Raw genomic sequence first — 26542 nt, 5'->3', positions numbered from 1 at the left:
TTCGTGCGCCCCTGGTATGGCGCAAGGAGCGACGCAGGTAAGGCCTGGGCCTCAAGCAGCGCCTGGCGGGAGTTGGACTTCCTGAGGTGGGACGTGAGGGGCTCCGGTGCTGTTTGTCCACCTTGCAGAAATGCTTTGAGGGACAGAAAGACCTCGGAGCAGGGGCTGAGCTGTTTCTGCAAAACGCTTCTACCTCCAGAACCCCTCCCCGCCAGTGCTGGGCCTATACACGTGCTTCCAATCTTTAGGCCAGTTTTAAAACACGACCGGCTGTTCTAACTCTGCGTGGCTGTTAGCCTCTTTTAGGCTGTTAAAACAGAACGTGTGCCGCAAAAAAAAAAAAAGTGTGATTTCCAGATTTAACTCGTTGTCTTAATTAAAAATCAGCTCAGGTTGTACGCTTGTTAGCAGAAGGGAAGGTGGTGGTTAGGCGTTGGGGGGGGGGAGCACCAGCTGGCGTGGTTTTGTTGATCACTTGTTTGCTGTGTGCGCTGATGGGCCTTCTTGCTGAGAGTGCTGCTTAAGTCTGACCTAAACCACAGCAAAATGTCAATGACTTTTATCCCTACCTTTTTTTTTTTTCTCCTAGCTGTAAAAGCAAAGTAGAAACGCTTCTGGGTGGGGTGGCACAGTTGCTGGTGGCATGAGGTATCATTGCCCAGTGGTTAGTACTGTAGAGGTGAAAAACTGGAGTAACATCCATTTTCTGAGAGCTTCAGGGCTCACAAGAAGGGTTTCTATCCGAAGGCAGCATTGCAGAAGGCGCTGTCCTGAGGACGCAACTCCGCGCTAGCTCTGTGGGATGCTGGTGGTGCTTCAGCGTGCTGTGGAGGAAGGCTCTGCGCTGCCCAGCTGGATTCCAGTCAAACCTTGATGTATGGAGGAAAAATTCTAACTGCTTAGTAGCAATTACTTTGATGTTGGTGTCAGCTTACGCTTGTGCTTGCACGTGGCTTTTTGGACACGCTCGCAGCACCTCTTGGCTCTTGAGTGTGGTTTTCCCGGCAGCAGCCTGACCCCCTCCATGCCTGCATCCCTCCCTTCAGTGCCCTTTTTGGTTGGCCTGACTCTCAACTCCGACTGGAAATGCTGGTCCGGGGCTGTGTGGGAGCCACTGCTCACATTTGGAAGGAGCTTCCTGTTGGTGTTTTCCAAGGTACTTTGGTCACCTGCACTTGAAAGGGTCTCTTGTGCAATTCCAGTGGGGAAAAAAATTGTTGGTGGGCTGATTATTTGAGTCTCGAGAGCAGTGCTGGCCCCGATGGGCAAAACGATCTCTGTTTCATTGCACTCCTGCCCTGTCTCATATTTTGTAATTGCGTTGTAAGTTCGGGGTCAGGGGCTGTGTCTTCCTTCTCCTGCAGAGGAGGACCTTGGACTCTGGTCATAGCTCCTGCCCCCGATGTGCCGGGTGGCTGGCACAGGGCACTTGGGCCTACACTTGGGGAGCTCCAGCTTGAGGGCCTTCGAAGGAGCTGATGCTGCCATGCAGCAGCACTGAGTATCCTCGGGGCAGCGGGGACCAGCCGTGAGATGGGGCTGGGGGGCATCCGGGCTTGCAAAGCCATTCTAACCAGCCACATCTGCAGGTTTTTGTTGCTCAGGTCACCAGAGCAAGGCCTCATCTCTGGAGCAGCAGCCCGAGAAAGAGCTTGGGGCTGCAGGGCATTGCAGTTTTGGGGCAAGGACATGGGAAAATGTGAGTTGCCTCGGAACAGCTTATTAATTTAAACACTGTGAATGAACATGTAAACCAGATCTTGATTAGGAAAAAGCCCTGTGAGGGCTCCCCGTGAATATGGTTTGAGTCCTGCAAATGAACAAGCGCTGTGTGGAAAATAGACCTCGGCGTACCTACAGAAAACATCAAGCAGTTGCAGCGCGGGGCTGCCGTCCTGGGCGGCTGCTGTCCTGGGCTGCTGCCTGCTCTCGGTCTGCAGGCAAATTGGGCAGCGCGATTTCCACTTGTAAACTGGGCAGTCGCAGCCTGGGCGCCGTGAAATTTGTGAACTTGGGTGCAGAGACAACTCTGATGTCTCGTGACCGGGAGTTCTCCAACTCCGGGCAGAAGTACTCCTCTTCTTGGTGCATGTGTCCTTTGTTTTTCGGCATGTGTTGTTTCCTACACAGAGAGTGCACTGTGGCCAAACCCGACCCTCCAGGCAGGTGTTTGGCCTGGGGGTTATATGTGTTCATGTAAAGGCAGCGCTGAACTCCCTGTGCTGCCGGTAGGTCCCCTTCGTAGGCAGTTGCCTCTCTTGATGAATAAATAACTTCACTACTAGCAAATGTTATGTTCTTCTAAATACCAGTGTCATTTTGAAATCATTAGCCTGATGTTTTTGGCTAGTGGTAGCGTTTACCAACTCCCAACTCACCTATCTGTGTTTCCAATAAATACTTGAACACTTTTTTGGCAAAGAGCTTCTTACACACTTTAAACCAGCCTTTTAAAAGATGCTGTTGAGTGATGTCTGGAGAAGCAGAATGAGTTACTATGCAATCCAGCGAGCCCCAAAGTCCTTCCTGTGTTAAGCAAAGCCAACCCAATCCCGAAATGATGAGAGCTGCAGTACCTCGAGATGGTTAGTTTGGTTATTAAGGTTTTCAAATAGGATACCGGAGCTTGTTTTGCATTGCTCTTGTAGATAAGAAACAGCTGTCAGCCAGGTTCTAATGAGCAGGAGAGCAAAGATTTGTTTTGGATGGTTTTAGTACCATGTTTATGCTCTGGGAAAACCAGTGGTAATTTTCTGTGGTTGTTGATGTGCTGGTAGATAAAGCAGCGGTGTAAATAGCTGCTTAACCTGCACCTTCTCTCTGTGGCACTAACTCTGCAAACTCTGTTTTCCGAGTTATTCTAGATCTTAACATTTGCCCAGAGGGCATGGTTTGGCATCTGGTCAGCTCTCTTGAGGTCTCCCTGCGCTCGGGAGGGTGGTGAAATCATTGCAAAGGGGGAAAAGCAGAGCACAGTCATTCCTGAGCCGAGGCAGCTCTCAGTGGGCTTGCAGCTGGTCAGTGCGTCCTCATTATGGCCGGCCAAACACTAATCAGGGCTTCTGAGGATCAATGAGCTGTGATAAAGAAGTTCCTCTCAAGGAGCATCTAATGCCGCAGGGAGGGGATGGGTTAAGCTCTTACGCAGGTTGCTTCAACTTATGTGGGGTCGAGATGACAGCGGTGGCCAGGAGGCATCTGAACCCCCAGGCGCGGGTCTGTGGCTGGTTTCATGTTTTTCCCCTCTGTGTCCTCATTTTTCTTCTTTTTTTTTTCCCCCCCCCCAGATTTAATCTGGCTCTGAAATCAAGAGTTCCTGCTCTGTGGTTTAGCTACCCATTTTGATGGGGGCAGATTGGGATCAACAGAGGATTAGAGCTTCGTTACAGGGTGGGATGGGAAGGAGGATTCCTGAGTGGGAAAGCTTGTTAGATAGAGGAAGTGAGTCGGGCTCAGAGGATGCTCGTTGTTTTTCAGGAACTTCATTAGTGTCTGTTTAAGCTGTGTTGGATCCGTGGTGGTTTGGCATTGCCCCCTCCTCGCTTGTTTGCAGGGGGGGGCTGATGACTCCCCAGAATAACGGGGTTTTGCTTGCTTGTTTTGAAGGAATCGGAGGTGAGGACCAAAAGCAATACGTAACCTAGAAGGGCCCTTCCTACCAATTGCCTCCTCTTCTCCTGCAGGAAACGCACAAAGTTTACAGGCAGAAACTGGAGGAAGTCACCAGCTTGCAGACAGCCTGCAGCACCTCCATACACCGGCAGAAGAAGACACTAAGAGACCTGAAGCACAGCCTGCAACGGTAACGGGAGACCTGGAGGGTGGAGGAGGTGGGGATGGGATGTTTCTCCTTCCCAAAGGATGAAATGTTTGGATTTTTAGCATTTTAATATGCAGTGTGTGTCACGGTGGTAATTTTGCTTCATTATTAATCTTGGGTCACCTCCATTTATCACAGCCAGATAAAAATGTTTGTAACCCCATGAGAGATGGGGTCCTATAAACAAGGAAGATCTCTTGAGGGAGCCTGCATGGGTTTGCATCCTTGGGGTAGGTCCCATGCGCTGCAGGACTTTACAGCTTTTGGTCTGCGTGTTTTGCTAGGTGGGCAAAGCTTTGCTCCATAAGCTGTGCTGGAAAAGCAGCATCAATCCTTGAACCTGAACTTGCTGCTGGGTGGATTGACAGGAGGGAACTGTTTCTGGCTGCTCAGCTGATCCCCGGGAGCCACGGGCTAAATTCCTTGTGTGCAGGTCTGAAAACACCACTTCCGACACCACGGGTTGCTAACGCAGCTGCGCTGTGCTCTGCTTTCTGTTTTACATCAATTGGTAGAACCACAGTTTTTCGGTAAATCATCAGCTGTGCGTTTTGTTACGCCCTGAAATATTTCATGCCTGAAGAGTTGCAGCCTCTGCAAGGGCAATGCCTGAAACTGCGCATAAACTTCCCAAAGTGGAAGGAGTTCCTGCAAAAAGCACAATATTCCCTAAGTACCCTGCTAGGAAAGACATACAGGATCCTGTCACCCACTGGAGATGAAAAGAAAAGCTGATTTATAAACAAGCTCATTGAAATAGCCTACAAGGACATAAACCAGGCAGTGAAATACAATCATGGCTAAGCTAAATGACAACATTACCACCTTTTTATTTAAAGGAAAATAAAAACATGAACAGGAATATCTTGTTTCTGTGTTCTTGCAGGTGCAAGCCCAGAGCGAGTCCTGAAGAATTTGCTCTCATTCAGGAGATCAGTACCCAGATCAAGGAGAGGCAAAATGCCTTCTTCGACATGGAAGCCTACTTGCCGAAGAAGAACGGGTACGTGCTTCGCCAGGGAGGTGTGCGCTCTGGGAAAGCTGATTTTTTTTTTTTTAAGTGTTCACAGCAGTGTTCCCAAAGAATAATGTGCATGTTGAACAAATACATGTAAAACTGGATTAGTCATAAATCTCTTGCTGAGCTGCTGTGTCAGTTGTACACAGAATTCATTAGCTGGAAGTGTATGTAAATGTAGTGCATGTAGGCAGTGCAGGTTTTCTTGTTAAAATAAAAGTAACCCTGCATTGGCAAGAGATTGTGCGATTTGCTGTTTCATGCTGATGTTTTCCTGTGCTATTTTTTTAAGACTAAATCAGCACAAGAATTTTCTCTTTTTTTTTTTAAGTAGTGTTTTCATCCGACTTAAAATTTATACTTTGCTTCAAGTAGGGGTTGCTAGGACAGATTTCTTTCAGTTGTCAAGGGCTGTGTGATGTTGCAGCCCCTCGGAAGTTTCCATTAGAAACTTTTCTTCCAATTTCTCCCTGTTATTCTTGGCTTTGGACAGTGCACACTAGGTATCTCGCTCTTAGACTGTAGCACAGAAAAGGGACCAGGAAAATAGACCTTTTCTCTATCTTCTTGGAAATGCTGACCAATCTTCCCACGTTTAAACCCTATTCTGTAGTCTCTCTCTCCAGTTTGCCTTAATTAAAAACCTACAGCAAACGTGGCTTTGGCAGATATGCTGGTCTCTTCATCTCTGATCTGGGACATCCTGCAGCGTTCAAATAAATCGGACTTAGGTGGGTCTGCTCTTGGTTTTTTGTCTTGCAGCTTGTACTTAAACCTGGTGCTGGGAAACGTGAATGTAACTCTCCTGAGTAACCAAGCAAAGTAAGTGAGCGTTTCCACGCGTGTTAATTTGAGTTTCTCTGGGGCCAGCCGTGGATATGGACTGAAGTCCAGAGACGGGAGTGCTTTTCTCTTAGATCTGATGAAAGATGAACTGTCGAGGGTGGGCAAGTCGGACTGTGATATGAGACCAAGCTAATGCTTCGTGTAGCTCTGATGGATTCTGTCCATCGTTTGCTTTTAAGCCCAGCGCAGCATGTTGCCTTAATTGTAAGGGTTTTTTTGCAAAGAAAAATGGTATTGCGACTTCCAGGCATACAGTGCTTCAGAAAATGGAGTAGGTTTTTTTTTTTAATCTTATCATGCCAACCCAGAAGCCAGCCTCTATGGATTCAAGCTGTTGAGTTGTCTTGCAGCGTTAACGGCCACGCAGCCTAGACAGACCCTGCGGGCAAAACGTGGCCTTTCACCGGTGTCCGCTGGTTTTCTAAATGTTTCAAGCAAAACCTCATGTCTCTGGGCTTCGCATGTGGATTTGTATCTGGTTTGAAAAAAGTGAAGCTACGTTCTGGTAAAACACCCGTTTATGTCTATAAACAGCGGCTGTTCCCTTCCAGGTTTGCCTACAAGGATGAGTATGAGAAGTTCAAGCTTTATCTGACAATAATCTTGTTACTTGGAGCCGTCACCTGCAGGTTTATTCTCCACTACAGGCAAGCCTGCATTTTTACTTTTAATCAAATATTTTTGAATAAAAGCGTGCTGGGTTTGTTCTCTTCTGTTAAGGACGGTGAAAGGGGCTCCGGCAGCATTTAGGCTTCGAGTAGTTGGACAGCAGGACAGCTTTTGCACCTCTTCTTCAACACTGGCAGGACCTGTGTTTTGGCTACTTGCTTTTCTTTGTTTACCTTTTTTTTGAGTCTCTTGTAACTAAGAAAAGTCCAACATAGTGTTTCCTGATCTGTTGTTTTTCTGGCCTCGTGCTGTGCTTGGGAACGAGCTGTTGGTTTTGCTCATGGGTTGTCCCAGGCAGGGACCGGCACCGTGCCACAGCTCTCAGGTTGCAAATGCAACAAGAGAGGATTTGCATGGAATGGGCAGTCCTGAATTGTTATCTCTAGGTTATGATAAAGTGTCTGAGCACCAACAAGCTTCCAGTATTCAGTTTTGCTTAAAAAATAGGAAGATGTTGGAGCCAGGCACTTCTGGTCCAGGTCTCTGTGGCTCTGGGGTGAATGCAGGATCATATCGAAGAATGATGCTGCCATATACAGAGGCTGCCCCAAATCCCCTTGGCTTCAGAGGTTTGCAGATGGCAAAATAAAAATGTCTTTTTTTGCCCCCAGAGTGTAATGCTCTTCTGCTCTTTTAGTTGATTGGATTTACATAGATCTCATGGAATCTCCTCATTGAATTAGCCTGGAAATGCCTCTCTAAATTGGATCATCCACTGCTTCCATGGTGCTTTCTCTCCTTCAGAAGGAATTAATGTCATCTCTGCATACCTGCTTATCAGCTCAGGATCTGCAGTGTTCTATTATGGGGTGCTTACTGGAGTAAAGGACTCTGAGCCCGGCAGTGCTGCCGATGCTCCTGACTCTGCACGTGGATCAGAGATGTTCAGGACTGTGGTTTCGTGTCCATGGCTTGCTTGGGGAGGTTTTTATCCACCCAAGGGAAGGGAGGAAAAATAGGGATTTTTTTGAATGTGTCTTTATAATTAACAAGATTTTTTTTTTTTACTGTGTGTGTTTTCTATTTAACAGGGTGACAGATGAAGTGTTTAACTTTCTGTTAGTGTGGTATTACTGCACGCTGACGATACGGGAAAGCATTCTCATTAGCAATGGATCAAGGTACCATGCCACCTGCAAAAACTATTGAAAGCATCAAATGTCCTTAAAAATAAAAGCAAGGTACAAAAGGGGATTCAGCTTGGCAATTTGAATTGATTTGCTGAAGCCCAGCAAATCTGAGATGCTGATGCCTCTCTGCAGGGTCTCTTGTCTCTGTCCCCAGTCGCTTCCAGGGCAGATGTGGCCACCTGAGGTTTGGGGAGGGAGAAGATACAGTTCCTGAAAGTCCTTAAGCTCTTGGTCCAAAACGTTGGATGTTTTTGGTAGCTGTGGGTTAGTTGTAGATCTGGTCTCGGGTGTAAGTGTGTATGTGCTTTTGGTGAAAGAACCAACCCGAGGTGCTGGCTGCCCCGTGGTTAGCATGTGACTGAATTACAGTCGTGTCGAGGGAAGCTGGCGGTTAGGGGATAACTGTAGAAAGAGCTGGGAACACGAGTAAAACCCTGGGAGAAGTTAACTGAAAGATGATCCTTACTTCAAGCCCACGTTTCTTTGTGGCACCCTTGGTAGGAGTATCCTAAGGCAGGGTGGTGAGGTCCTGCTGGTGAATCGCTCCTGGAGCATCTCCCTTAGGTCTGGGTTGAGAAGTTGCTTGAGTTGGCTCTTTGCAGCCTGGAATCTGCTGTTAGATTTTCAGCAATAACCCGATGGCTGCATGTCCCCGGTTTTCATCATGGAGATAGGCTGGTGCAGGGGAGCTGCAGCCATCGCCACGTCTCTCCCCATGCGTCTCGGTTTGCTGCTGGGGGAGCGGCGGCTGCTGCCGCCACGCTTGCAGCTCCCTGTTGTGTTAATTAATTGGGGGTCTAACTTGTCTCGTTCGCCACCTTTTGAGCAGCTGGCGTCACGTTAGCCCTGCTTCCCGCATGCTTCTTGCTCTGAAGGCTGCACAGAGCACTTGCACGGTCCCTTGTAGTGGTGCTTGTACAGGGGTAGACCAGCACTTGCGTTAGTGGCAGGAGTCAGTGTTGTCCTAATTAAGTAGCAATATCTAATGATCAACTGGGAGCAGCTTATGGCTCCTTGTTTCAGCCAGTCACTTCCATCTCTGAAGCCAATTTATTCCGTGATCTCCTCGGAATGGGGATGGAAGGGAGCGTTTCTGGGAGTCTTGTCTTGGCTGGATGCTTGTGGTCCCCACTCCCGATGTAAGAGGGGGTTTGTGCCTGGAGGCAGGCAGCAGTGCGGTGGTGGGAAAATCGGGGCCTTCCTGCTTTGCCTGGGGGCAAAATCTGAAATGTGGGCAGATTTCTGGGAGCTGCTTGAGGACATGGCTCCCAGCACTGGCCACGGGCAGCAGGGATGAAGCAGTCTCTTCTGCAAGCACAGCTGTCCCCAGGGCTGCTGCAGGCGTGATGTCTTGTTTTGGGGAGCTTTCCAGAGGTGGCGGGGAATGCTGTGAGGCTGGAGACAAAGAAGGAAAAACAAAGCATGGGGATGTAAAGTCGCTTGCCCAAGGCTGGCAGAGAAACCTCTGAGCCTGGGCTTGCTGCATCCACAGAGGTTGGTCATAGTGACTCGGGTGTTGTCTTCTGTTAGAGGTTGCACGCCTTTGGTTGGAAATGTCCCAGATTAACCCATCGTGTTGGCTTAGTTTCCAAAGCAGCACTGTCCCCAAGGCAGGCCTTCACTTGATTCTGCCTTGCTGCAGCCCTTGCTCACTTTACTGTAATTTTCTGAGTTTTCTGCAGCGTTCGTGTCTGAAAGAAACAGCCACCTCATAGGAAGGACTTGGAAATGTCACTTATTTGCATGGCAGGGATAAAAAAAAAAAGGGTGTGTGGGCTGGAACTTGTGCATCATTAGTCACCACGGCACTTCGTGCTGCAGGGACTGCTGCTTCTTGCTGTGCTGGAGAGCTCGTGGGAGCATGCGAGATGTGCCCCGGTCCTGAGCCTCCCTCCAGCAGTTGTGGATTGGTGTCCCCAGCTAAGCCCTATTGCCAGGCCAGTGTTCCACAGCACCCCTTTTGTTTGAGTTGGTCCATCTGTTTTGTTCCCTGTCCTTCTTCCTCTCCCAAGTCAGGATCATCTTTTGTCTGTGACGACAGACTTAAAATGCTAAAACCCATGTTTCTCATCTAACTGCCACGTTTTTTTCTGTTCAGGATCAAAGGCTGGTGGGTGTCTCATCACTACGTTTCCACGTTCCTGTCTGGAGTAATGTTAACGTGGTGAGTCCGCTTTTGCCTGCTCGAGGTGCTTCAAGCCCGTTTCACAGTGTTTGCGTCATCTGAGCATTTAAATCCAGTGTGTCCACAAAGCTGGGGCCGCACGGGCACATGGCAAAGCGTCAGACTTAATATTTGTCTGATGTTACGGGTGTTTTCAGTGACGCATGCAACACTGCAAGTTTGTATTTACATTGCTGATTTAAAAAAAAGAAAGAAAAGAAGCCCAGACCCTAAGCTGTAGTTGCACTGACGCTAGCAAACAAGTCTCCTGATTGCGGTCTCTGTGTAACTAAGCAAACAAGCAGCGCTTTGCTTGGTGAGATGGAAGTGCAAAATGAGTCTGTTTGGTGCCTTTACTGAACTCAGACTACAAACTGAGTATAAAGCCAAAAATGCAAGTTACTTTCCAACGAGTGGTGGCGTTGGTCAAACAGCGCAGCGATGCACCCTGCGTACAGCGCCTGTGCAGCCCGTCTCAACTTTGGCATGAACTCATGAGTTAATAATTAAAAATTGTTTTAAAACAACACATGTTTCTGCTCCCGAATCTGTAAGGGGATGACGCAGAGGCTGGAGCAGAAGGTCCCCTGTCCTCTGTCTGTCCTGAGCTACCCTTAGGATAAGGAGCACAACCACCCCCTGCTCCTCCGCTTGGATTCTTGATGCAGAGGCTGCTGAAGGGCTTCAGTCGCTGACTAGAGAAAACTGCAATGAGCAAATGAATAAGAGGGAGCAGCATTTATCCATGTTGGAGAGGGGAAACCTAATAAATGAGAGCATTTCCGACACGCCAGAGTTGTGATGTGCGGCTGTAGCAGCCTCTCTGGGCTCCCGATGGGGTGGAGCGGGCTGGGTACCAGCTGCTTTCTTCGTTTGCTAATGGGATCTGGCTTGGCTGAGGAGGGGAAGGGCACGGCACTGTTTGCTTTTTATCAGACAAATAGACTTCCTTTGTATTTTGCTTTCAGGCCAGATGGACTCATGTATCAAATGTTTCGCAGTCAATTTTTAGCGTTTTCGATATTTCAGAGTGAGTATATCTTACCTTGCTAATTCATGGGATAAAAGAGTTTCGTATCTTATGTGCTTGGTAAATACTGGAGTATTAAACTGTAGGAATATAAAGGTAGCATAGAAATATGCAATATACAAATAAACAATAATTAAATGCTATTAGATTAAATAGTATTAAAGTAGTTTTTATGTTTATCATACTTCTGAAGAGCCAATGCAATGATATTTTCTCTCTCCTTCTCCAGGTTGCGTTCAGTTCTTACAGTATTATTATCAAAGGGGCTGCCTTTACAGACTCCGTGCTTTGGGGGAGAGAAACCACTTGGACCTTACAGTAGGTGAGGTTTTCTGCAACATGTTCTTTGCAAAGTTTTTGCACGGGTTTTAGATGCAGTGGGAGGGACAGGGCTGTGTGGCCTTCTGAGAGCGAGCTTTGCAGAGCTGCTGCCCCACTGCCTGTGTCCTAAGGCAGGAAGAGGAGCAAGGTTTTTATCCCCCTCCTCAGGTCCTGTGGGTCGGGAGCAGAGGGCTCTGATCTCCCTGGGCTCTCGAGGGGGTTAAGATGGAGATGTTGGTTATCCCCTTCTTCATCCTCCTCCCATTACCCCACCTTAAAGTCTGTACTTTAAATCGGTTGGGTTATTGTGGAGCGGGATGGGAATAGCCCTTACGGGGTGGTCTGGGTGGGGAGGGCTGCAGCTCCCGTCCTGGCTTGTCTGTGCTCACTCTCTGCCTCTTCTGTTAACCTCTTCCAGAAGGATTTCAGTCCTGGATGTGGCGGGGGCTGACATTTCTCCTTCCCTTCTTGTTCTTTGGGCATGTAAGTCGAACAATCCTGTTCCCCCCTCGGTGACATGGGGCCTCGGGAGGGTCTGCTGCTGCAGTTGCAGCACCCTAAAAAAGTGCTCTAGATCACACACATCCATGGCAAATGTTTCTATATGTTTTGCTAGTAATGAAACAGCTTTTTTTTTCCCCTTCTTTTTTAGTTCTGGCAGCTGTATAATGCGATCACGCTTTTTGGATTGTCAAGGCATAAGGAGTGCAAAGAATGGCAGGTGGGTGTTGGTTCTGCTCAGAAAAAGCACAGAGCAGGGGGAGAGGGGGTGTTTAACCACATCTTTCAAGATATTTGGGCATCTGACCCCATCTAAATATCTCAGGATGATGTGGCACAGAGCCTATACAAGAGAACTCAAAATAAATGTGCATTACTGTAGAGAAACTTGCACCCACGGGTGACCACACAAACTGAAAAGCAGAGTGTAGGAGAAAAAAAAACACATGTGGGTAAATATCTCTCCCTGTTGTTTGTGTATATGGGCATTTAATAGCAATGGCTGCTGAGTTGCTGGTGGTTCTTTATATGGCTGATCCATGGGTTACATGTCCAAAAATAGGATGACAGAGAAACGATGGCAGTGAATCACTTTAAAAACGTATTATCCACTGTATTGCCCCACTTTTAGGGATCCTTCCAGTTTTCTCAGTTGCTGTCACCCATCAAATATGTCTATTTTCCAGCTATAGAGTTGCGCTCCTGTAGATCCAGATTGGACTGCATCCCACGTGCAGATAATCTGAGGGTCTTTATTTTGGTCAGACCTTGCTGTAACTTGGGTACTCGCTTTGTTCAGGAGGAACACAGCTCCCTGCAGAAACGTGTCATTCTCCCACCCACACCTGTGCCGCTGCTGTTCGATGAAAGAGCTTGTAGCATAATGTTAATCCTTTGGACTGGACTTGATGGTTTGATGTTACTGCCTCGTAGAGTCCAGTGATATTGAACATAATCCATGTTGTAATATTAAAAAGTAGTAAATGCTACTTAAATGATCATGATAAAATCATACTTCCTGTTGACCCATGCAGCTGGATGCGTGAATGTGTATTTGGCCACGATCTTCTCTCCTCGTGTGCTAATGGATCCCTGGACTTGCCAACCACGTCCCATCAGAGCTCGCTTAAATGTGGCCAGAGCAGTGCCCTCAGCTCTCCTCTTTTTTTCCCCTTTCTCCCCTCTCAGGTTTTTGTGTTGGCTTTCACGTTTCTGCTGCTCTTCCTTGGGAACTTCCTCACTACTCTCAAAGTGGTGCACACTAAGCTCCAGAAAAACAAAGACAAAATGAAGAAGCTGTGACCCTCTCCTCCCCGGCGTGCCGGCTGCCATCTCTCCGCCTGCAGTAGGTGCTGGGCTTGGGATGGATCCTGCTAAACCCCAGCTACACGATGGGACGGGCTCAGAAGGACTCATCCGTCCCTGTGTTTGGTGAAGGATACGAACTCTGCCAGCACAGACTCAGTATTACACAAGCATGGCTCTCCAGTCTGCGGTCCTGCTATTTATGTATATTTAATACAAAATGTGTTTGCTTTTTTTTTTCTCTGTATATAGAGCAGCATGCACCTGCCCAGCCAAGCCCCAACATTGGGAGAATGTGGGATCTACTGTAATTCCAATTTTGGAATGATATTTAACACTTTCCAGTTTTATTATTTAAATTCTGGGTATTGGATTTGCAAAGCTTTATGAACACTCCAGGTTGATCAGTAATACAGACCAAATGTTGGTTTTTAAAGGCATTTGTTTAGGGCCTATTTTCAGTGGCAATACTAACCTGTGTGTACTGTGAAAAAAAAAAAAAATGCCCATCTTTGTACCATACTGCTGCTATATACACTTTTTAAAAGCTATTTAAAGAAGATAAATCCTATTTTAAAAACAAAAACAAGCGAGCAAAATGAGTTGTTAAATGGCAGGGAAGTCGGATAGCCTTCTTCCAGGGAGACCAGGTCACCTGTCCAGGCTTGGAAAAGACCTAAAATAAACCGTTCAATATGCAGCTGCTTCAGCCCCTTTTTAATAACAAATACACTGCCCTTCAGGTTGGCTTCTTCAGGACACTGTTCTTCCTTAAAATGGCCTTGATCAGTGGCAGCAAGTGCACTTGCACTTTGGTTTCTGCTTTCTGTATTTTTTTGCTCCCTGTGCTGTTCTAAAAAGGGGAAGACAGGCTCAGCAGAAATATTAAATACTTTCTTTAGATGCTGCACTTGTACCGGTAGTTAAGAGAGTGCAAACACTCGTTCAGGAGTATGGCAGAGGACAAATACTGGCTCCCGTCCTGCTTAACTCCTTGTGCTGCTTGAACTTAAACTTATTCACATGGGCCTGTTTTGGGTGCTGTAACATCTGTACCCCCTAAGGCCAGCTGCAGTATTGTGAGCTGCTCGAGGCAGCATCTTTCCCAACAGTGAAGGCTTCCTTTGAGCTAGCACAAAGCCCAAACTGGGCGTACGCTTTGGCAGAGCGCGATCTGAAAATTGTGCCCTTCTCCCAGTAAGCGTGCTCATGAAGAAATACGTATGCACTACAGACTTGAAATGGTTTCATCAGTTCTTCTGTTGCTGCGAGGATAGAAAAATTACCTTTACAGTGTTGCTGTCCCGTGGGCATGAACAATAAATTGCAACTTGCATATTTTGAACAACTTTCACATTAGCTGGGCTGTATCTTGCTACGGTAACTTTTGACTTTTGCACACCCTGTGAGGTTGGGTTTTTAAATCCTTTGAACTCTCCATTTATGAGATGTAAACTTTTGAGAGCGATGCTGGAACCTGCTGGATCTAAGCAGTGGACCTGGCTCTCCAGGGGTGCGGAGCCCTGCACATGGTGAGTAGCTTGACTTCTGCAGCAGGAGAAACTCAAAAAAGCAAGAAAGATTCCCACAGCGGAGCTGAGGGTAAAGGCAGCAGCTTCTTGTGCGTTGATGTTTCAGTTTCATAGTGGGCAAAGTGAGGTGTAGTTCTGTGTCTTTCTTTTACTGAGAAATGCCTTCTCATGGAGGAAGGGCTGCACAATTGTTCAAGATTTTTCCATGGTCAAAGATGTGCACAAACTTGTAATTTTATTTATTTTTAAATTTTCTGTTTTAAAATTGTAGGGATTCATAAAACTTAATTAAATCTCAAACCAAGCTAGGGGAAGGAAAAAAAAAAAGGTACGATTTCAAGGATCAAGATCTCTTTACCCTGCAGGTAAAATAATAATGACAGCTCACTCCAAACATATTTTACCAGCGGGTTGTGTAACCAACAGAGGATAAAGTTGCATGAACTCCGTATGATGTACGGTTATCAGGCTTTATGTGCAGGAATTTGTCTAATGGCAGACTCCTGGCATGCACTGCCTAAACCTTTTGGCAAAAGATTATGTCTTGTTACTGTTAACGCAAGCCCTACGTATTCTCCCTTAGGATGGGCGGTAGTTTGCTTTATACAGAAAGCTTTCAGCAACACCTGCGCTGCAGAAACCTCCTTCCCTGTCACAGGTTTGGTTTAGATGATGGCTACAAACTAGTGATTGCTCCTGAAATCGGGGATCTTGCTGTATGGGATGTGCAGAAGAAACAGGAGATTTGAGGCACACGTACTAGGTTGTGCAGTGGGAGCATCCCTCATCCTTAAACAGACAACTGACCCCTTCATCACAAAAGAGAAAATCTTAATTTATAGCACTAGAGATGATTTCATCAGCTAATGAACATGAGTTAAGTCTTTCCCCTAGTGTGCACCAATATTTGCATCTGTTGTGTATTAAATAAGCTACGTAAGTTTATTGTAAAACTGACTTCACGTTACACATAGTAGCTGCTTGGAGTACGAACTTTGAGTGCTCTAAATTAAATTGATATTCTGTTTCTGAATTGGAGCAACTGGTGCATTTCCATTGATAAATACCACTTTCCATTAGAGCAGCAGGCCTTGCAAGGACACCTCTAAAGGTGTAGCTCTGCAAAGCTGGCCCAGCAGCACAGCGAGAGTAGTGGATGCTCTGCCTGCGCACTCCAGGGGCAGCTTGAGGCTAATTCATGCTGCCACCAAATAAATTAATTTGACAATGTTAAGACAGAACTTAATTTCTGCCTCTTCAAAGGTGTCCAATAAGCTGCTCTAACATGATTTCTAAAAAATGTGGCTTTTCAGCTTTTCTGCTTGAAAAAGTGAATTGTAGCTGTAATGTGCCACAACTATTTTACACAGGAAGAAAAAAACCCACTAATTAAGTCACATAGTAGCAGTTTAGATGTGAGTCCAAGACCTGCCTGGTGGTGGTGTGCAGTTAGGAGCAAAAGCCAGATGGACAAAGGCACGCAGCATCAGTTAACCTTGATAAAGAGCTTTGAAAACTTTGTGAGCAGTGCAACAAAAGTGCAAAAGTACTAAAAATAATTAGAATTTGAAAATAAAAACTGTTCTAGGAATACAAACGTAATGGAAAAAAAAAAGTCCTTAATGTTATACTGTTCTTAAAATCTGAATCGCTCGTCTCTCGTGCAGTCCAGGTCATAACACTGAGCACACTGTCCGTTTCTTTTGGCGCTTGGCTTTTTTCATGGCGTTCAGTGCAATGGTTGTTGCTTCTTTAAAGACATTTTCTATGTTTTCACGACATTTTGCTGAGCACTCCAGATAAACTTCTGCATTAATCTGCTGACAAGCTGCTTCACCCTGGAAAGAACAAAAGGTAAGAAAAGATGTAAACCCAATGTATGAGAGAAGGAAGGTGAGATGGGAAAGGGAATTCTTTTGTATGTCTTTGTATCGTGAGGTTGGGAAGAAAGAAGCTGCCTCTGATTACAGGGCTAGAGTGTAAGCAGCATTGGTAATAAACTGAGGCACTGTTAAATTATGGTTTGTTTCTTTTCCCCTATGTTGATCTAGAGCCTGGCCATGCAGTTCAGTGCACTAGAGAGTCTTAAGATGCAGACAGCTGATCATGTAGAAATATTCTCTGTATTAAGCGAAGGTAGATACCTAAGTGAGGGTAAGATGTCTACACCATGATATTTTTTTCAGGCCAGACCATCGCTATTTTGTGATGTCACCTTTAGTAATGAATGTCACATGCTAGAGCAGAATCTGGACCAACGTCTTGCCTTGTTTTGCTGCTGCACGTGCAGGAACCCTGACTTTTGCTTTGGAGCATCGCAAGGGCTCAGCCGAGATCCTCATATCCATGAATGGGTGCCTGCATTTCTCAGCCTCACCCAAACACATGCAATGGGAACAGACTAGAATCTAACACACTTGCATGCGATCCTGGTTGTGTGAAATCACTACAGACAAAACACATTGACTTCTTACTTTGCTTGTGATCCTTTTATTGTCATTGCAGAGTCAGCCCCCACTTTTGAACACTTGTGAGCCTTGGAGTGGGAATTCCGGCTCACAAACTCTGCATTTATTCATTGTAAGCCCTGGTAGTGGGGTCATTTGAGCACTCAGGCTTCTATAGGGGGATTTTTCTTCAGCATATTTAAGCAAAGTTTATCTCCTTCCAGTTGTTTGCAAGCTGCAGTGCTGGCAGATATTGTTCAGCCCCTCTGTGCCTGGCATTGGAAGCACCACGTTGTGTGACTCGATGCCATCAGCTGTAAAAGACTGAGGTAGTGTATATTTAAGGGGAGAAAAAAACAAGTGGGATGCCCCACATAGGAGACAAAGTTTGTATATCATGTAGGTCCTGGAATTTAATTGCACGAGGCCTCGGCAGACTCGCCAAAAGTGTCTGTTGTTTGCCCTGAACCTCTGGTGTGAGGGTGATGGAGAGAGTTCTTAGTGCAAATGAGGGACAGTCTGCGCTGTTCACAAAGCGACAGGATGGGCATCTTGTCTTCTGCGCAAGCGAAGAGTCCCAGCGCGGACAGTGGTGATGCAGTTTGCAGTTTCTTTTCATGCTGTTTAGAAAAAGAAGTGATTCATTCAAGGTCTTGGGGCACTTAACCTTGTTCCCTGGATTTGTGTCTCAAATAGTTTGAAAGCTGCTGTTCTTGCTCTGAGATGAGGAGAAGGACGGCTTTGTAGTTCAAAGAAAGAAAGCGGGAGACCGGGGCAGAAAGGTCTGGCATGACATGGGACAAGCTGTTCTACCACTGACTCTCCTGTACCTAAGACAGCTATGCCGGACTTGGAACACTAGTTGCAAGTCTCACTGCTCTGTATTACTTGAATTGAAAACATTTAATAATAAGTAGATTTATTTTTGTTTAGATTACTTTAGAGATTTCAAAGAAAAGTCTCTTACGTTAGAGAAGCCTGGCAGATGTTTCTGCTATTGTCCTTGAAAGGATTTTTTTTTAAAATAGGGTTTGCAAAACACATTTTTTTCCAGAACAGTCAGTATTTTTTATCCTGTAATGTGTATCCTAGCATCTCCAGTCTTTCTTTCTCACAATCCCGATCAAAGTACCAGCGATGGGAGCAATGTATCCTAATAAAAATTATGAAGGGAGTCCAACAAACTTGTCAAGGCTTACAAATTTGTTACAGGAATAACCCAGCTGGGAAAGGAAACAAGAATGCAATCTAACGAGCCTAGAAGGCATAGCTAGTCATATTCTTTCAGGCACCCCAAGATACGCATCCAGCTCTGGAGCCCTCGGCACAGGAGAGACATGGACCTGCTGGAGCGGGGCCAGAGGAGGCCCCAGCGATGCTCCGAGGGCTGGAACAGCTCTGCTGGGAGGACAGGCTGGGAGAGCTGGGGGGGCTCAGCCTGGAGCAGAGAAGGCTCCGGGGAGACCTTCCTGCAGCTGCCAGTACTAAAGGGGGCTGATAAGTAAGATGGGGACAAACTTTTTAGCAGTTGCAATAGGACAAGGGGTAATGGTTTTAAACTAAAAGAAGGTAGATTTAGACTAGATATAAGGAAAAAATTTTTCACACTGAGGGTAGCGAAACCCTGTCCCAGGTTGCCCAGAGAGGTGGTGGATGCCCCGTCCCTGGACACATTCCAGGTCAGGCTGGACGGGGCTCTGAGCAGCCTGGTCTAGTTGAAGATGTCCCTGCTCATGGCAGGGGGGTTGGACGAGATGACCTGAAAAGGTCCCTTCCAACCCAAAGATTCTATGATTCTATGCAAAACACTCTTCAAATTTCTCTTTGCTTTGGTACTAAAAACAGGTGGTGATTTAGCCACTTCCAAAAAGGACTCGCAGAAAACAGTTAGTGCTGACTGCCAATAGTTTCTTTATCTGGACACAGTGATCACCTAATTTTGGAGCATCTGTGATTGTACTTGTGAGGAATAATACCACTGAAGTAAGCATGCTTTATCTCCTGCAAACAGGACATCACCCTGAACGCACTTGTAATTACCTGGTTATAAGTAATAGGTTCCTGCTTAGAAGCCCTGAGCTTGCGCAACTGTTCTTTGTCTTTCCGAAGGTCTGTCTTGCAGCCGATCAGTACGAGTGGGACACCTCGGCAGAAGTGATTCACTTCAGGATACCACTGATAGAAGAAAAATGAACTTTTTACGTCTGGCTTTTTTTTTTTTAATGAAATCAAAATGATAAAGCCAAGGAACAAAACCAGCATTTAATATATGCTGCAATTTCAGAGTTTTGAAAGTTGTTAATCTAATGGTAGGGGCCCAACATGCGCTATTTAATTACAGAAACATTTATAAGTCCTACCCAAAGTCATTTGCTTTATAAAACAGAGGTGGCATCTGTCGCTATGCCAAAGCACTTATTTAACATCTGTTTAAATTCAGAAGAGCTCCTCTAAAGTCATATTTAAAAGCAGAATTTGGACCAAGTCTTCCTTTCTTTTGCTGGTGCTATGTACAGGAATGCTAACTCCCGCTTTGGAGCGTTACGGAAATCCTAGCACAGACAAGTGGTCGCTTGCATCTCTCCCCTGTAGTTAAATATGCCTGTGATGGAAGTAGAATCTAAAATGCTTGTGTACAACGTTGGTCGTGTGACATTGCTACAGATAAAGCAGCGATTTCACCGCTGGTTTGTGAGCTTTTTGGTGTACTACAGTCAGCCCCAGTTCTGAGCATTTACGAGCCGCGGAGAAATGAGCTCCAGGTCTGAGGTCTGCGACCTGCAGCTCAGCGCGCGACGAGTGATCTGTGCATCTACATGCCCAGGGTACAGGACGCTAAAAGCATCGGCTTTTTTAATCTGACATCCTGTCATATATCAGACGTATGTAATTAATTTAAAAGGTTGAAACAATTACCTTTGTTCTCTTACCTTAGCTTCTATGTTATCATAGCTAGTGGGGTTCATGACATCGTAACAAATTAACACGACATTTGTGTTCTGGTAAGAAAGCGGTCGTAGCCGATCGTAGTCCTCCTGCCCTGAAACACAGAGAATGTTTTGGATAAAAGAAAACTCTGTCCTTACATATTCCCATCATACTGCTTGTTAAAGGCACATACTTGAGATCAAGAACAACGCTACTATAATTGCATAGACTGAAATTTTTCCATACCTGTAAAATTCCTTCCCTTAAATGCGGAAGATTCCTCTTCACTGACAAAACCGATGCTTTAGAATATAAAATGTGTCCTTGGCAAGTTTTAATAAAAAGTTGCTTTGTCCAACTGCTAAGTACTTAGAAGCAGTTCTAATTGCCCATTGCCAAGCTGCTGCTCACAAGCAAAATCAGCAAGAGGAATTTGACAGTCATCGATTAAAACATTTGCAATTTGGCAGTGGCTCCATTCTCCCAAACACATTCGCACATCCGATGCTGCGAGGAGAAGAAACACCGTATTTGCTAGATGTGAATGCTGAAGTAAAGGTCGTAGTGGCAAACTTGCTTTTCCCACCCCAGTGAGCTGAGAGGAAGCGGCGACTGGCACGCTGTGCCTTTAGCACTGCTGCTCACTGTACCAGCACACATGTGATTTTTACAAGACATGCTGCAACGTAAGCCAGGCTTAAGCGGTCTTTGAAGCAGGACTGCACAGCAGATCTTAGGGATGCTGCTGAATTCTGGAAAAGCAGGGGATTTGTCATACTTCTGATTAAGGATATTCTAGCGCATGATCTGACAAGAGGAAGCTAATTTGCTTCAGACCTGTACTCTTCTCCTTGCTGTACATATGACTTAGCAGTAATCACCGTGCTGGGGCCTGAAGGTGTCTTGCCTTGAAAGATTAAGTTCAAGAAAGCAGTAATTACCAGATATAGTTGGCAGCTCCAGGAAAAAAAAACCCACAACATCTTTTTCATTTGAGATTTTTTCAGAGACTTAATAAGGAAGAAACCATGATTTAAGCAGTCTGTAGAAGATCTATTTCCACCCGAGTGCTGGCCCTGGAATCAGGTACGTCTCTGTGATGCACCGAATTTCCCAAACCAGAACTGGGAATGCCATTCCTTCCCACGATCGCCACAATGTACGCACAGCCCGGAAGCTGCCCTACAGGGAAGGTACACATCTCAAATCTTTGTATTGATATTTCAAATGAAGGGGTGCTGAAAACTTCAGTGTGCCTCAACTTTATACCAATTATTCCTGCCCCTGGCACCTGGCTCAGTCCCAAGTCACTCATCACTCTAGCCAACACGCTTTTCTCCAGCTGCAATCTGAAGGATTGCAGACACCAGAAGGCCAATAATTCTACAATACTTTACCCTGCTCCTTAATTTACACGATGGCTCGAGATATAGGTTATTACAAGGCAATCCCTACTGGGTAAGCCATTACTCAGTTTGCCTGAGATGTCTGTGAAATGGGAATCTTAGGTTTGGACCACCCTCCTGTAAAAGCAGCATGCTCCATGGGTGAGGTGCAGAACAAAGAAAGATTAATCCCTCGGTATTTAATCCAGAAATAATAGACAATTGACAAAATTATGCCTGTTGTATAAATATTCAGAGCAAAGACTGTACTGCTTAGCCCTTCTTATTCTCCCAAATCCACCTACTTGTTTGCAACCGATTTACCATTTTGTTGTTGAGATAATCTTCTCAATGCATTAAAAGTATCAGGTGCCAAACATTGTTTTTTCTCTTAACTTCCTCTAGTGTTGTGTTCTGAGTATGAGCCTCTAGCAAGATAGCTTGTAAAATCAAAAGGTCCTCCAAGTTATTGCTGGCAATTTGTAAGGCAGACAGGACTGTGCCCTTGGAAAAAAACAATTATCTTGCCTGGAGTCAGAACATACTGCTACAACCATGTTCTCCTGGATGGGATAACAGAAGAGGTGTTTTCAACGATGTGACACAAAGATGCTGTATTGCGAGTAAAAAACTATCGATATACCCCAGTGAACTGCGCCTTCATCTTCAAACCAGCTGTGCAGTTAAGCTTGCCTGCCTTTTTTTTTAAGCAAACTGAGCAAATAAATGCATGAGAAAACGCTGCTGTATAAAATGCAGCTCCATGCATGTTTGGAACTTCAAATACGAAGCGCAGAACAAGGTATAGCGCAGAGACCGCAGGGGAAAGGTTAGATGATAATTGCTTAACTTGTATTGTGGTTGGATGATTGCAGTGCTCACTTGGAAGGGGAGGAAGCTACTCTTTAAGAGCTCATACAGTTTTTCAGTTGCTGAGGATGTAGCAGGACCCAGATCAAGCTCTAAGTGTCTAAACATCAACGTCCCTCTCACTGAAAACAATCCTCTTCACCCCCGTCCTCAAGTGCTGCTGCTGAAATGCAAGAAAGGGCCTGGTAGACTTTCTCAGTCTGTGGTCTGAGCTCATTTGACACAGGTTTAGGTCTTCCAGTAGAAGAGTTTTAAAATGAAGGAACAGGGCTGAACCTAAGCAGTAACTGAATGTATATGCAAAGCCCCCAAGTGTGCTTCGTCAAGCACAGGTAGCTGTTTCCTCTCCCCAATTAACAAAAAGCATGCTGTGGAAGAACTGGTTAAATACATGACTATGTGAGAGCAGATCTGTGACTCTGCCTTCTTCAGTTCACTGCAGCATCAGAGACCCTGTGTGGTTTTTTAAAAGAAAAAACTCCACCCAGCTGAGTTCACCTAAAATTTGCTCATTTGCAAAGATCTCACTCCTGCATCCCTCTGTGACACGCTGCGTAACCCGCGTCGCTGCAGTCGGGCCCTGCGGCAGGGTGGGACCTCAGGTGATGGTCGAGGGAGAACGGGTCTTGGTCTCACGTGCACATTCACCTCTGCCTGCTCTCCTTCACCAATTCACCACCAAAGCAGCGCCAGCCTGCGCGTTGCTCAGTCCGTAAAGGAGCTCAGCACCCGCTGCCACGGACAGGAGAGGGGAAGCGATACGAGTCAAGACGTGCCAGCCTGAGTCTACCAGGACGCGCCGTCCTATCGTGCAGCAGTGCTGTCCATCGCCACCAACGCCAGCGGGTAAGGAAGAATGTGATAACATCCTGACACCCGGTCCAGACCAGCCGACCGCTTCCTACGTATGGCCGTGTGTTGTCTGTACCACCCCACGCTCGTGGTTTAGGTTCGACATGGAACCACACGACGGGAGCCCTCACAGGCACACAGAAACACACCCAGTTCTCTTTGATTTGTTACTCTGCAGGCTCCATGGGCGTACCATGGTTATTAGCTTGTGTTTTTTCACTACTGAGTTTAAAAAAAATGGGGAAACAGACATTCTTGGCAGGAATAAAACCAGTGGAAGAGGACACTGTCGACACACGACACATTTCAATTAAAAAGTTGGGGTTTTTTTCTTCCTCAGGCACGCCTTCCCTTTCACAGTTATAAAAAGATTACTCTTGCATGTATCAGCTTTTAAAATTTCTCTCAAGGCCTCAGACTGCTGTGCGCCTGTCATTACAGACCCAAAAAACCCCGCTGGAGGCTTCGCGTGTGCTTCCTGCCAGTCAGAGCGAGCACCCACAATGATGAGGCATTACTTCCTCCCCAGCCTTCCCCCGCCCAGCAGAGCTCTTTTCTTCGGTCTGAGAAAGCCCTGCACCGAACCGCATCAGAAATTGAACCTTGTCTCTGAGCTGCCGCTAAAGCATCGACACTGCTCCTCCGCATGTAAAAAATTACAGGGTTAATCTACCTCTCAATGCCTTTGCCTCTACTGAGCGCAGCAAGAAATGGAAACTTTTAATTAAATAAGCGGTGGCAAAGCCTGCTCGCAGACAAGTGGTATTACAAAGCCTTTACACATTGCGTATGTGTACCACCAACTTCCTGCAACAGCAAGAGGTGTCTCTGATGGGTAAAATACAGTAGCGTAGTACAAAAGTCTTACCAAAAAAGGTTATTCTAGCATATTTTAGACTAACTCATTAACTTCATTTGTTACCAAAATTCTTGTCCTCCCCTACACTGCTGCATGGCACTTAGCTGAAGCCCTTCACCTTAGAAATGGTTTTATGTCCTTTTGGTCCCATTTTAATGATCTAAAATAATCTGAATTATTTGGGAACCTTCCAGAATGAGAAGCAAAACAAAAGCATAAAGCTGTCTTTGGGTTTTAGAGAAGAGCAAGACCAACTCAAGCAGTTCAGTAAGTCAGAAGACGATTCATAAAATATGGCCAATATGCTCCACTGTTAAACCACTGTACTTCCAGTAATAAGTTGTATGTTTAGACTCCTCTTTAAGCTGCAGCTGCTGCTCTACACCCACCCCAGAGCATCATCACCCATCTGAGAGAGGAATTTAATGAGCTGCTGCTGCACGATATGACAGATGCGAGTCAACGTAGTGAAAGACCGATTCCAAAACCGGATCCCCCCACGCTGCATCCATGTGGCAGACGGACAGGAGCTCTCTTGGCTCCTGAACTGGACACTCCCCTTGCTCTTCTCCTACCAAACTATTTGAACTTAGAGGATGGGACACAAGTCTTGGTCCTAGTCTAACCCTTAAGGAACTCAACATCAGCTTTGTATTATTAAAAACAGGATGGGACTAAAATGTCTGCTCAAGTGAGTTCTTCCTCTAGCATAACTTCCAGCTTCAGAAAGAGGATGAAAAGCTGCTTGAACTACAGAGTATGACACAGATCTGTAACATAAAACTACGTAAGCAGCTTTGAAACAGAACCAAAACTCAAGTCTTTTCCCCTCCCAAGCAAATGCCTTAACCAAGGTGACAATGCCCCCCCCTTCTTTGCACCGGATAATCTTGATCTGTCTCATGCAAAGAAATTTAACAGGAAGGGAGGAGACAAGCGTCAGCAGCCTCTAGCAACTCATAGTCTAGTGGCCACCACACTGTTTTGGGAGGTGAAACATGTCAGGTTTCAATGTTTCCAGATGAGAGATGGAAAGCAATTGCTCTTTCACGGCAAAGACCTCTGCCAACTAGGCAACAATCTAATCTCCACTTCCCAAAGTGTCTTATGAGACACAAAATACACCCCACTCTGTTCTCCAATGCAGTAGTGCTTTGGTCCAAGACCGTATTTATCGCTGTGAACTAAATGTGGAAGGGCAGACACCTTCTGCTAAAGTTACCTGCCTGAACGAGGAAACGGGGTAAGACGAGCCACCAGCACGGGGTTCAGCCAGCACTCTCCGGGCCGCTGGCGGCTGCAGGTCTTGCGCAGAGCTGAACTCCCTGCGTGATGCAAGGAGCTGGGCGCTTGTGTCAGGCTTGCAAGAATTTAGTACTGCAACACTGAACTTGCCCTACCTACGACCGTTTCTGGATCCAGCCCATGTTCCTTAAAGCCTGCGAGGGACTCTAAAGGCAAATGTTGGAAGCTGCAGCATGGCGATTTTAAATGAGAGCCAGCCAAGTATCAAGAACGGTGTGACAGGAAAAAATTCCACAGTGACAGCGAACATACATAAAAACTTGACAAGTTCACTGTGGCCAGTTCTTTGTGCCAACACACCGTATTATGGAAATCCCCCTTTGGTTGCTCACACTAGATTTCAGCCCTTCTCTTTTCCTTTAAGATTTAAACACAAAAGCCTTGCCATTCAGTAGCAGCTACATTATCCAAATCACTGGACTCGAGAACAGCAACATTGACACAAGAAGATATATCGGCACATTGGGTGCTCAGGATCTTACTATACTGCAGTAAAGATTAGCAATAAAATTAACTTTCAGATTAGAAACCTTTAAAATTATCTATTCAGGTATCATGTACAGCATGCAAGAAGGTGTGTTTTACTACTATTAAAAAGATGAATATGGACTGCATTCGGTTGTTGCTTGCCTTGGTGCAAATTTGGAACAACTCCACAGGCTTGAACTGAAACAGATGATTTACACTGAGCTGAAACGGAGCGCGTGTCAATGTTAGGGTTCATTTAGGAACTCAGCTGGATAACAGAGTCTAGGAGCTTTGAACGAAGTTGAACACAAACCATTTCAGAAGTTCCTGAAATGAACCTGAACGAACTACCAGCATTTTCAAATAACTTTTACCGCTACGGCCTTTTATTTTGAACCCAAACCAGCCTTTTTCTCCCTCACTATTCGATCACACATGGGAAGAGATTAAAGTATTTTCCTGGTTGATTGTATTATGCTTTGCATCTGGGAACTGGGTTTTAATACCTTCAGATATGTTTGCTATTTGATGTGATTTTCTTAATGAACCGGGTTGTTAAGATAATGAACAAGTCCATGGCTAGAACTACCATTAAACGAGCGATCCTTTTTCAACGGCAGGCACATTTATGCATGCAACAGGTAACAGTTGTTGTTTTGTTTGTACTTTAATCTCTAGCAGTCTTAGCTGCGATATTATGCTGAAAGGATGCTAGTTGAAAAGCAGCTTGAAAATATGTCCAGCTTTAGAGTCTTCTAGCATCAGTCTGGTTTCAGTCGACACAGCAAAAGCTGCTGGGCCCGAAATACACGTTCACAGGAGCAGCACTTTACACCGGTAAAAGCAGTTTCTGCTTATTTCTCTGAAATTAGGGAAACCCGGGGGCCGGGGCTGGGCCCCGGCCCAGCGGCCCTGCAGAAACCGCCTCTCGCGGCTTTGGGACCGAGAAAACGGGAAGTGTGTGGGAAAAAAAATAAAACAACCCTTACCTGCGGTATCGTACAAATTCAGGGTGACCTCCTTTTTGCCCACCGTGACGCTGGTGGTGTACTTCTCGAAAACGGACGGCGCGTATTGCTGCAAAGGGAGGAG

The 26542-nt window shown here is 45.9% G+C and overlaps 2 protein-coding genes across 2 annotated transcripts; one reads left to right on the top strand and one right to left on the bottom strand.

Annotated features, from left to right (window-relative positions):
* Positions 1–3174: 3174 nt before the first annotated feature.
* TMEM120B (transmembrane protein 120B) lies at positions 3175–13103 on the top strand. Its single transcript, XM_010296459.1, has 12 exons — positions 3175–3216; positions 3684–3802; positions 4707–4823; positions 5601–5660; positions 6236–6331; positions 7385–7474; positions 9582–9647; positions 10616–10677; positions 10907–10999; positions 11417–11481; positions 11651–11719; positions 12688–13103. Exons 1-12 carry the CDS (start codon positions 3175–3177, stop codon positions 12799–12801), a joined length of 993 nt encoding a protein of 330 aa, XP_010294761.1. The 3' UTR covers positions 12802–13103.
* A 2906-nt stretch (positions 13104–16009) lies between these two features.
* RHOF (ras homolog family member F (in filopodia)) lies at positions 16010–26530 on the bottom strand (the record flags this gene model as incomplete). Its single annotated transcript, XM_010296458.1, has 4 exons — positions 16010–16174; positions 18824–18958; positions 19714–19823; positions 26440–26530. Coding segments are annotated over 4 exons (501 nt in total), but the record flags the coding sequence as incomplete, so codon positions are not given.
* Between the last annotated feature and the right edge of the window lie 12 nt (positions 26531–26542).

This window comes from Phaethon lepturus, unplaced genomic scaffold, assembly GCF_000687285.1.
Source record: "Phaethon lepturus isolate BGI_N335 unplaced genomic scaffold, ASM68728v1 scaffold37121, whole genome shotgun sequence".
NCBI lineage: Eukaryota > Metazoa > Chordata > Aves > Phaethontiformes > Phaethontidae > Phaethon > Phaethon lepturus.
The sequence above is the reverse complement of the archived record's forward strand: the minus strand, read 5'-3'. Positions and strand labels throughout refer to the sequence as shown.